The sequence below is a fragment of the Thamnophis sirtalis genome, unplaced genomic scaffold, assembly GCF_051295495.1.
Source record: "Thamnophis sirtalis isolate CommonGarterSnake01/CBP01778 unplaced genomic scaffold, rThaSir2_p1.2 scaffold_3, whole genome shotgun sequence".
In the NCBI taxonomy this organism is placed as follows: Eukaryota; Metazoa; Chordata; class Lepidosauria; order Squamata; family Natricidae; genus Thamnophis; species Thamnophis sirtalis.
Window position 1 is genome coordinate 79366344 of NW_028261383.1, and position 12276 is coordinate 79378619.

At 35.7% G+C, this 12276-nt stretch overlaps 1 protein-coding gene across 5 annotated transcripts in view; it reads right to left on the reverse strand.

Annotated features, from left to right (window-relative positions):
- Positions 1-12276, reverse strand: part of RBM6 (RNA binding motif protein 6) — a 75336-nt gene that overhangs the window by 46102 nt on the left and 16958 nt on the right. For all 5 annotated transcript variants that reach the window (XM_087709275.1, XM_087709270.1, XM_087709271.1 and 2 more), the window contains exons 4-5: positions 11402-11491; positions 10086-10155 (exon numbers count right to left, since the gene is read on the reverse strand). In XM_087709275.1, coding sequence (XP_087565401.1) covers positions 10086-10155; positions 11402-11491 — 160 coding nt within the window. The remainder of the gene's footprint in view (positions 1-10085; positions 10156-11401; positions 11492-12276) is intronic.

The following is a 12276-nucleotide window of genomic DNA, read 5'->3' on the forward strand; positions in this document are numbered from 1 at the left end:
AAATAAGTCTAATAATTTGAATATTCTATAGGCATTTATAGTCGTTGACTTATCTCCTTGCAGCAAACAGCTTGATTAGCACAAGAAAAAAATATCTGCCTCTGCCTCCCAGCAATTTGCTTCATGGATCAAACAAGTTTCACTTTCAATTTCTCCCGATGATCAGCTGTTTCAGGCTGCAGGGATTGCTATACCTATTGAAGCCTCGCAAGCCCCCGTTTGCTGCAAAGAGGTAAATTGCTGGGTGGCAGAGGCCAAGGGTTGGGGCCGATGGGTGGGTTGGTGGGGCTACATTTAGTGTATAAGACGGACCCAAATTTTCATCCTTTGGGGTGGGGGGAAAGGTGCGAATTATACTCCGAAAAATGCGGTACTTCCCACAATATCTACCTCATTTGGGTAAATTGGGAAATAACCTACTATCATATAAGCAACTGCATTTTGAACCAGCTGTAGCTTATAAATGATTCTCAAATTCTAATAGTCTAGATCAGTGTTTCTCAACCTTGGCAACTTGAAGATGTCCGGACTTCAACTCCCAGAATTCCCCAGCCAGCGAATGCTGGCTGGGGAATTCTGGGAGTTGAAGTCCGGACATCTTCAAGTTGCCAAGGTTGAGAAACACTGGTCTAGATCATGAGTGTCTAATCTTTTGGCTTGCCTGGGCGGCACTGACTGAATAGGAATTGTTTTGGGTCACATGCAAAATATAATATAGTAAACATATATAAATTACATAATGTTAAAAGTTTACAATCTTCTGAGGATGTATTACTAGTTGTTCAGGGCCGCATATGGCCCATGGACTACAGGTTGAATATACCTGGTATAGACCGGTAAAAAATATCAGTAACTGTTAATAAAGCTCCCATTCCAGAAAATGTCACAACTAATACCCATGCCAAAACTACACAAACTTTCCAAATCATAGGTTTCACCTGTACTTCTACCAAGAGCCATTAATTTCTAGATTATGAACCTGCTTTCTACATAGAGGCATAATCCCTTCTAGAGAGTCCAAGATGGACAGAAGCTTCTGAATAAGTAGCCACTCCACCTTGCAGAGGTTAAGCCTCAAGCTTTTTCTCCCTACATAGACTCTTAACAGTGTACAGGTATCAGGACAGGAATTTGACTGCACTTATTGTTGAATCTCAGATAGAGATATACAGCTTTACTACAGGCTGACATATAGCTTCCAGATGTTAAATAATTAGGGACTATGTTGATTTATATGCAGTGCCAAAATTTCCCCAACACTTGGGGCAAAGTTTCCTATTAAAAGTTATATAGAAGTGCTGATGACAATAGAACTTAAATGGTGCCCTAAATTACCATATATATAAAACATTTAAACATATATATAAAACAATATTTAAACATATATATATATATATAAAACAACATTTAAACCTATAAGGTTACCAAATTATATATGCATGTTTATCCCTATTCCACATTGTTATTTGTTGCTGGGAGGAGAATGTACGTAACAAATGTAAATATTGCTTTTTTTAATTAATATTTTTTTATTTTTATACATCTCATCACGTGAATGGTATAATTCCTGGTTGTCATACAGTTCAATACCAATAAACATAACAGTATTATTCCTAGTAATTAAAATTCATTTTCATTTTTAGTTTTCTAACGCGTAATTTCTACTATCATCCTTCAATTCTAAACCTTCTCATAGTTCTACCATACATTGTATCATCTTAACATCTGTTTTTGGCAGTTATTAGAAGGCTTTTATCCATCTCTTCTTTAGCATCTTGACAGGTCAAAAATTGATAGATCTTCGACAACACTTTCTTATCTCCACCAAACAAAATCTTATCCAACTCCTGAGGGTTTGGGTAGATCCCAAACCGTACGTTATCGCTTTTAAACCTATATCTAATCTGTAAATATTACCACCATTCCAGATTCCTGCCCTGCTGCTCTAATTCCATCTTTGTTTTCATATTGCCATCTTCTGTCATAATGTCGTTATATATTATGTTTCTTGTCCAATTAAATACACTGGGATGTATTAAGGCCTCCAACGGTGCCAACCAACACGGAACCCTAAAATAGTACTTTTTCTTCATCTTTTCCCACACCCCCATCAAAATCTTCCGAATAGAATGTCCCATGAAGTACCTATGGGGGGTATCTCTTTCTTGCCAGAGGGAGGCATGCCATCCTTGGGGGAGGTCATGTCCCTCTATAGCCGATAGGTGCCTTCTACTCAACGTCACCCAATCCGTCACCCATGTCATAATTGCTGCATTATAATAAGCTTCCCTGTTGGAAGAGAAATTTTGGCTATGAGATTGAAATAGGCAAATGGTGGGATCTATGGAGTAAGATACTCAAAACTTACAACATCTACAATATCTAAAGAAAACATATACAAGATGGTTTATAGATGGCACTTTCCCCCAACAAGGCTAGCCAAAATGTTTCCCGGGTTATCTCCACTGTGTTGGAAATGTGGAAGAAGGGATGGCACATTCTACTATATTTGGTGGTCCTGTATTGAGGCCACGAAATACAGGAGAAGGATTCAAAACTGACTAAAAGAGGTTACCGGGGCAAGTATGGAATGGAAACCCGAGACTTTTTTTACTAAGCATAAAACCAGAAAACATGAGTAAATCTATATGGCATTTGAGCCTACATATAATTGTGGCCGCAAGAATAACCTATGCGCAGTTTTGGAAATCTACTACCATACCATCAGAAGATGCCATAATTAAAAAGATTTATGAATGTGCAGAAATGGACAGAATGACGGGTTGGCTGAGGGACAAAGGAGAAACGGAACATTATCTTAGCTGGAACCTATGGTATATGTGGGCGACAAGGAGAACAGCAGGGACTTAAAATGGGGAAAGTTAAATAGCAGTTGTTAACAATGGGAACTAAAAGTGAACATGGATATTGTAATAGATCCCTGAATTTTGTAAGGAGAAGATCCTGGTTAGAGACTAAACAATGAGGAAGAAAAAAAATGTTGGGCTGTGAATGATTGTCACCAGGGGGTGGGGTGGGGTGGAGGGTTTGTATGTTTAAAGTTGTATTTGTATTTGTATGTCTTATTAAAAATGTATAACCAATAAAGATTATTTTTTTAAAATCTGTTTTTGCTGTTTTCCTCTTATTTTTACCTTTATTTTAGCCCCCCTTTTCACCCTTCTATCATTCTAATAATCAGATGTGATCCTTCCTTTTTTCATTATTCAATATTTTAATATGCACTTCTAGCATCAATCATGATCTTTCAAGCATTTATCAAATTACTTAATCCTAGCTTTTCACTGTTAATAACATTTTTATACATATTCAATAATACTCTTATACAAATTCTATTTTTCTAATTTACAAGCTATTTTTCAGCCTGTATAATTCTAATAATACTATACATTACTACCTTACTAATATATATTCAAAAATGATTTTTGTCTCACACTACAGAGCAGTTATCCAACTTATATAGTTCTAATATTCGTGCACATTATAAGGCATTTTCATAAAATGTTGCTTTACATTCCTTTCTTTTCCCTTTATCCCACATCTTTCACCCTCATCCAAATTTTTAATCTTTTTTTTGTTGTCTCCCATACACTTCTTTTAATTCTTTTATTTCACCTACTTTTGAGTCTGTGTTATAACTATGCCCTCTAGTTTTCTCTCTTTGCCCTTTTCTCCACTGTCTAGTTCTATGGCTACCTGTTGTAACCCCTTTTTCTTCCATCCAGCTGTCTTCCTGTTTCTCCTGTTTCCTTTTCACATCTTTTAGAATATTCCACTTCTGTTCTAATCTCTTATTCACCATCAATTGTACTAATATCTTCTTCTTGCTGCCTTCTTGTTGTTAATTTCCCAATTCTGCTGTCTCCTCCGCCCTTTCTGACGATTCCATTTTTTCCTCATTGTCCTGTTCTTTACTTGTTGTTCCTTGTATTATATTTTCTAGTTTTTGATCTATACATTCCATACAACCAAATATTTCTTTTATCTCCTTGTGTTGTTCTTTTATAAAACCCTTAATGTCTTGGTACATCAGCTCCATTTCATTGTCTCCACTTGGTTCCAATTTTACAATCAATCCAATTTAAGAAAAGAAGCCAGGAATTGTCCATGCCTCTTGCAATCACTTTGATTTGCTCAACAATATTCAGGGTCACTTGACTAAAGCTCTTGTTTATTATATAAATGTCCAGTAATTTTTAGATAAATACTTATAACCCAAAAATGTAAAAGGTCCCAAAGTTGCACAGTTCTCCTTTCAGCAGCAGATGGCGCTCAAACTTCAGCTTGGTACTGCCTCTAACCGTAGTGCTGATTTTAATTATTTTAAATTTGTAAATCCAGGAGGGCAACATTCATAATAAAAAAAAGAAGCTCCCGATCAAATTCCAGTATTTTTTAAAATATCTTTTCAATACCATGTCTTTACTTTGAGAGCTCAATTTTCTTTTATTTTCTTTCAAAAAACTTCTTAAATATTCTGAATTTTTAAATGTGCTTCTACTGTTACTAGCCAATAGTTACAATATGCTTCTCCCTTGAATTTCTTGGGGTCACTTTTCAATAAAAAATAGTCTCTTACTCAGTTCACAAGCCACTCACTTTCTCTATTCCTGCATAGTCTTAGATTTTCAGGCTGTCTTCGGCTTCATGGCAGCCATGTATGCTGCTGCTGCTGCTCCCTTTTGGCTGAGGGGACTTTCCAAGTCAGGGGGGAAGATGTGGCTCCCTTCTTCCTGCTAGTGTCTCTTTGTTTCACCACTTCTTCAGAGTGGCTATGGTCCGAATTTGGACCCTCCGATAAGGAGAGCTGACCACGGAGTTCGTGGATCAGGCTTCCCAAGGCGCCAAGAGTGCAACCGGAAGTCTGACAAATGTAAATATTGTTTCATATTTACAAGAAATAGGATGCATCATAGTAGTTTCATTTTAATAGCATCCATAGACTGTAGTTCTGCTAATAATATTGGTATGCTCCAATTGGTTAAATTTGTTAAATTCCAGGCAAAGCAATAATCACATTCAAAACAAAACTAGAAAATAACTGTAACATTTTTGTAAAAAAAATAAAATTAAAATTTAGCTGTGATTATGATGTACACCAGGGATGTCAAGCTGGCTGTCCATAGGCTGGATGCATCAACACAGGCCACATCCAGCCCAGCTATGTGAATGGGGAAAATCACATGATGGCAAAGTGACATGGTGAATTTGAAACCCGTGATGTACGCTATACTCAACATAAAGAAATCCCATGGTGAATACCAAAATGAATGAACATACAAAATTACTCATGGTGTAGTGAAGTTCTCTCTCTTATAATATTAGAGCTTTGTGAAGCAGAAAGATGGGAGATTTGGGCAAATAATAAAAGGAACTTCTTCATATACTCTAGTACATGGTTGAATTAGAGACCCACCACTAGAGATTGAGATAACCAGCATTTAAAAGCTATTAAATTGATAGAGAATAAGATTTCAAGAGATCATGATAACCATATATTACTAGAAACTTTTTCTCAGAATGACAGAATCAGTTTGTCATGAAGCAACCACACACTCTATTCATATACAGTTCTTTTCTGATATAATTAGAGTTCATTTTGCTACCTGCTGAGATTTGAACTAGAAATGAGACCAGGTGAAGAATAAAACTGAGCAACAGTTCAAATTGATATGATAGGGACTGAAGAAATATATTTATATCTAATTTGAAATATTTATCCATAGCTAAATCACACATTCACCATTATCTGTGAGGGTTATATTTATTATATTAATACATGATCTTGTCAGATAAAATGTCTCAGTGGATAATATTTTAAAGACTAATAAAAATTACCCAACTTATATTGATTGTAATACAGATGGATCTCCATGCAGAATATTTTTTTTGAATTTTATCTTTATACATATTCTCCATCATGATATTATAATGCAACTTTACTTCCCCAAGCATTTAGTTCTCAAAAATTATTTAAACATAACTAATCATTTTCTAGATCTGGAACCAAGTTTTTTGCCTCATATGATAGAACCCTATTTGATTAGTTATCAGTATAGCTAGCACTAAGGCAGGAACAAGTTGTCAAATTGGCCATTTTTGTGTTCTACAAATCTTAGGAAAAGAAGTGAGCTGCTATAAATTCTTGCATTTTAATAATTTTCTTCCAAGGTAGAAGAAAGTTTAACTATATAAACAATTACTTAATTCAATTATAGACAGGTACATACACTCCCATTCCCACTGAGTTACTATATACTTCCTAAAGAACTGAAAAAAATCATTCAGTATACTATAAAAGATTATAGTGGGAAAGAGTAACGAGCAAACATTCCTTTTCTCTTGTGTATATCCCTGGCGATTGATGACAAAAACAAGCCAGATTTCTAAATACTGCAAAAAACAGGTAAGTTGCTTTAACATTTGTAAGAAGTCTTAAATCAGGTTTTAAGGTTAAAAAAATGACACTTTATCTCTTTTGAAACTCATTTGATAATTCTTCTGATCAAACTAAAGCATCTTCAAGGTGCTCCTCAGTAAATTAGCAGTAAAACAAACAGAAATTGTTCAAGTCTATAAAATATTCAACTTCTACAATACAACCCATCTCTAGACTTGCTTTGTATTTACTACACTTTCATTCCTCCCAATATGTGAATATCTCTAAATGGATTACAAGTTAAATGTTTCTATTTTTAAAGCAAACAAAAGCAGCAAAGTACAACAATACAAACAGCAAACTACAATATTAGTTCAGGAAAAATGTAAAATATAAATCCATTAGTTCACAGTTATGGCCATTTAAATCAGAGCACAAATGCAAGGGGAAAGAACAATGTCTCTGAAACTGAAAATGTATTAACTCAAGGTCCTACAAACATTTCCAAAGAAGAGTAATCCAAAAGTCTCACTACTAGAGGGTCTTTGTGTGGACCTACTGATTTTACTTCCCTTGAAGGATGCATCTAGAAGACGCCCACCAAGAATCACTAGAAAATATGAGTAGGTGCATATTGGAAGATATATTTTAAAGATATATTCTCCTGATGTCATTCAAAGCTTAAATAAAAACACCACTACCAAAATCTTAAATTGAGATCAGAAATATATCAGCATTGAAAATAGCTGAATAATAGACAAGTCACTAAACAGAAACTCCACTTTTCAGGGATTTTCATCTCAAAAGATTCACTACTTTACAAGTTTCAAAATGATATAAATGATGTAATGAAAATAAGAATGTGCAGGTACTTGCTACACTTTTATAGATTATCCTATTGTAATATGGTATTGTATCTCCTGTATCTACTACCAGTAATTAAGTTTCCGTGGCAGGTAAAATATTTTAGTGAGACAAAATTTTCCAAAAAGAAATTATATTTTGATAGTTGTCTATAATTTGACCAATGTCATACACATTGATATAAAGAAATGGGAATGCATTTGCTATACAATCTTGTTCAAATCTAAGTTAGGCAATATCACATCCTTTTGATACAAAATCTGGAACACCACAATAAAAATGAGGAATAGCAATTTTAGTCCACATGCATCCAAAGGATGACACAGCCTGGAACTGACAGTAACATGGTTTGACACTACTTACAGTGCTTATGCACTGTATTTTCTCCACACTTGCAATAATTTTAAAAAAGCAAATTGTGGAGGCTAAGACTGCTTTTTGCAGTACTGTACAATATAATGACCTTATCTAGATTGCAGTTTTATAAGCGCATTTCCTGCAGATTACTACTAATTATTTATAATATACACTATGTACTACATGTCATGTAAACGAATATATGCTTACCCAAAACATGACTATCCTATTCTACTTTTTTACATATATAAGAATATATAGGATTGTATATGTAAAACTATTTTTTTAAAAGCTGACATACATTAAGGGAGCCAGATGCAAACTTAGTAAACCAGCAGGCTTCAACCTTTGCGGCTTGGCAGCCCAGCTGAGCCGGGGAGGTACACTGAGCCACACGAGTATGGGGTCAGCATGCGGTGGGTCAAGTGCACAGCTCCAGTCACGCAAGAGAGAACAGAAGCCTTCAGGGTGTGGTCTTGTGGCCTTCCACTCATGCAGCCTGATTGAGAAAAGGCCATGGCCCGGTAGTGGGCTACGGCTGACAGGTTGGGTATCCCTATAGTAAGCTATACCCAAAGTAGTTTTTATTTCTATTTTCACAGAATATTTGCAGTGCTGTGCATCATGTGGCAATGTGCACATCAAGATTACAAAACTCAGGAAACACTCAAAAATAGAACTTAGGTTTTACCATAAATAGTTTTTATTTCTCTTATTAAATTTATATGCCACCCCCCTTAAAAATAAGATGACAAGGTTACACAGAAAAATATGGTTTTAACAGAAATTATTAATATTTACATGGCCCCAAAATATAAAATTATAAATAATACTAATCAGGTATATTAGATGAACTAGACTTAATCAGAGTAGCGAAAAGTGATATAAAAGTATACATTTGAAGTGGAAAAGGTTTTTCACAATCTACTTTCGAAAAGTCTTGTTCATTATTCAAGACAGTAAGGAATTAGCTTTGTGTTTGATAAAACCTGCTGAATTGAGTCTTTGCTTTCAAATAATGAACTTAGATTAGAAAAAAAAATGTAAAGATGGATATTTTAATTCTGGAACATTATTTTCTTTCATGCTAAGAGCAGATAGGTCACATAGATGTAAGTTAAATACACAGAAATTTGTGGGATAACAGAATTCTCTACTGATATAGATTTTTCTCTTTCTAATTTTCTCTGCATATCAAGAAATATCTAAAAAGCAAGCTCTACTTGGTGCTGAAATATACACGATTAAGCTGATTCTAATTTGTCTTCTAGCTGCTTTCAAAACAGATTGCAGCAAGGGGGGGGGGAGAGCATCTTTTGCCCTACAAAATCTGTAATGTTTCTTTCCCTTATTATATATCATCATATTGAACTTTATAAATATTTATAAATATTTATAATATTTTTATAAATATTTACACCAGCATATTACAAATGTTTCCTAATAAAAATCATCTGATACCAGTAATGGACATAAGTATTGGAGCCAGGATACTCTCAATAAACCATTCTCTGAAATAAAAAGATAGTCACCCAAGTGTCACAGAATTCATAACGATTTCAGTGATCAGTTTAGTTTATTTGCATCTGATGATTCTGAGAGGAATCTTTTCAGGATAATATGTCAAACATTCAGGCACATCTTGAGATACATTAACAGGAACAGATTCCAAATCATGGAAAGTTAATTGTTTACTTTGACCTGCTCATGAACAATCAAATTATCTGGTTATGTTTAGCTTACAGAAAAGAAAATGGAGGGGAGATTTGACAGCTATCTTCAGATATCTGAAAAGTTCTCATATGGAAGAGAGTGGTCTTATTCTCTCTGGTCCCAGAGCAGAAGACAAGAGCCAGTGGATTGAAATTATAAGGAAGATGATTGAGGCTAGATATCAGGAGGAACTTCCTAAGTGTACAAACTATGTCCGAAGTGCAATGTACTGCAACATTGCATGGTTAATTCTCTTTCACTAGAGATCTTCAAACAAGGGCTATAAGGTTATCTATCAGATATTCTAAAAGATCCTGAACGAGTGATTGGACTAGATGGATTTTATGGTACTTTCCAATTCTATGATTGTAAGACTGTTTTTATTGAGATTGCTATAGGAAAGGTATTCCAGAGACATTTTTTTTAAAAAGTCACTGAAGACAAACTTTTAATAGTTCTTGAATTTTATGTTAGAACAAGTTTATCTTCTGTCTTTCAAAGGTATCTAACTTCACTATTAATGCAGAACTAAAGGAGGTGATTTGCAACAGACTTGCTAAACCTAATCCTGAAAATGTCAATTCAGCAAAAAGGCAAGTGAATAGACGATATGCCCCAAATTCTTCTTAAAATCAAAATTATAATGCTAGCAAGAAAAAACTGTACTGATAAGACAGAATAGATCACCTGATCAATAATTATAGAAACAATGTAAATCTAACGAACTTTAAAAAATTGAAAAAAAACCCACCTGTGCTATAATCTTTGAGACGTAAGTTTTTCACTGGTGTTCCACCACATGCTTGGAAAGCATTGAGAATCTGTAAAAACAAAGTTTCCAGTTAAGTGGTAAAGCCTATATTATACTGAACATTTTAACACTGAATATGCCTTCTGTATCGCCCCAAAACAATGATTTCACATTAATGGAAATGAAAATGGAAAGCATTTGACAGTGTAAGCTAAAGTACAGCAAAGGCTATGTCACAATAAATTCATTTTTGCTACATGTTTTTGGAGGGGATTTCTCTTCAGTTACTCTAATATAGTGCAGACTCTCCTCATTCTGCCATCACGTGTTCATCCATTCGAAGTTACAGCAGTGCTGAACAAGTTGCAGCAGTGCTGAACAAGGAGACTTATAATCATTCCTCCAACTATCATAGTATCTCTGCTAGTCATATGATTGCAATTCAGCCATTTGGAAAAGGCTCACCATTATGAAGATTGCAATGTCCTACAATCACATGATTACCAGTTGTGTCCTTCACTGCCAGCTTTTGACAAGCAAGTCAATGGGGAAGCCAGCAGGATACCACAAATGGTGACTCTGGGATGTTGCAACTACCCAGTAGTCGCCTAACAATTGCAACAGCTACAATTTCTGTAATAAGTCGTAAGTCAACACAGTCATGTAATGTCATGGCATATGGCTGGATCACTTATCAATTACCACCCTTAAGTGAGCACTACCTATACCGGTTTGATCTGCCACTGTATCACCGATCATAGTATTCTGAAAAAGCTACAGAGTGTTTAAGGATATTACAAAGTTAATATTTTAATTGTAAAATAAATAGATTAGATAGTGAAGGAATTTGGAACAGCCCAAGAAAAGACAAAAGTCTTGTGATCAAGACCAAACTATCCTGCTGAGAACCTACTCCTACTTTTCATTAAACCAGGGCAAAATAAATGTATCTTCTTCCTATTAAAGTGGTATTAAAAGAAATATGGAATACCTGTAACTGGCACATTTCAGCATTTTAAGAAAAGTGAACATTAACTTGCTTTGAAACTACATTAAAATTATGCAAACTTGTCATAAATAACTATTAAATCAGCACAGATCTTTTTTTTCCAAATATAACTGCATTAACATCTTTATTAAAACAATGTTAGCAGTCAAAAGCAAACTGCATTTTTTTTTCTCTCTCCAGTGCCTGGACATCTTTCTAACGTCATTGTTAAATTCTGTTTTTCTATTATTTGTAACTGATGAACACAAGAGCTATATACAGTTAATGTATCATCTATTACTAAGTAAGCTTCATAAACACAACTTACATCATCTTTTGTAGCAGTTTCAGGCATTCTTCCTAGTCGAATCAACTTGCTTGGCTTGGTATCTTTGAGACAGGTTCTATAGTCCTGGTCCTTGAAAATAAAATTCAAAAGGATTTTAAAGTCAACAATGAAGTAGAGGAAAGATGCAACAAGTCAAACATAGTTGAAAGTGTGTAAATTCTCTTAAAAAGTTACAATATAATCCATAACATTTTATCATCAAGGTGCTAAGCTTGCATATGTCTTAGTGGACGTGATGAACCGGGGCCTTGGGGCTGTTAAAGACTGGATGAGAGCTAACAAACTGGTACTCAACCCGGAAAAGACCGAGTGGCTGTTGTGTTTTCCTCCCAAAAATTTGGCTAACGTTCCATCAATCAGGCTGGGGGGGCAAAATTTATTCCCCTCAGACAGGGTCCGCAACTTGGGAGTCCTCCTGGACCCACAGCTGAGTTTTGACCATCATTTGTCGGCTGTGACCAGGGGGGCATTTGCCCAGGTTCGCCTGGTGCGCCAGTTGCGGCCCTACCTGAACCGGGAGGCTCTCACAACAGTCACTCGAGCCCTTGTGATCTCTAGGCTGGAATACTGCAATGTGCTCTACATGGGGCTGCCCTTGAAGAGCATCCGGCGACTTCAGCTAGTCCAGAACGCGGCCGCGCGAGTGATCATGGGCGCACCACGGTTCGCCCATATAACACCAATCCTCCGTGAGCTGCGCTGGCTACCTGTTGATCGTCGGGTGCACTTCAAGGTCTTACTTACTACCTATAAAGCGCTCCATGGTAGTGGATCTGACTATTTGAGAGACCGCCTCCTGCCAATTACCTCCCTGCGTCCCATCAGATCGCAGAGTAGGCCTCCTCCGAATTCCA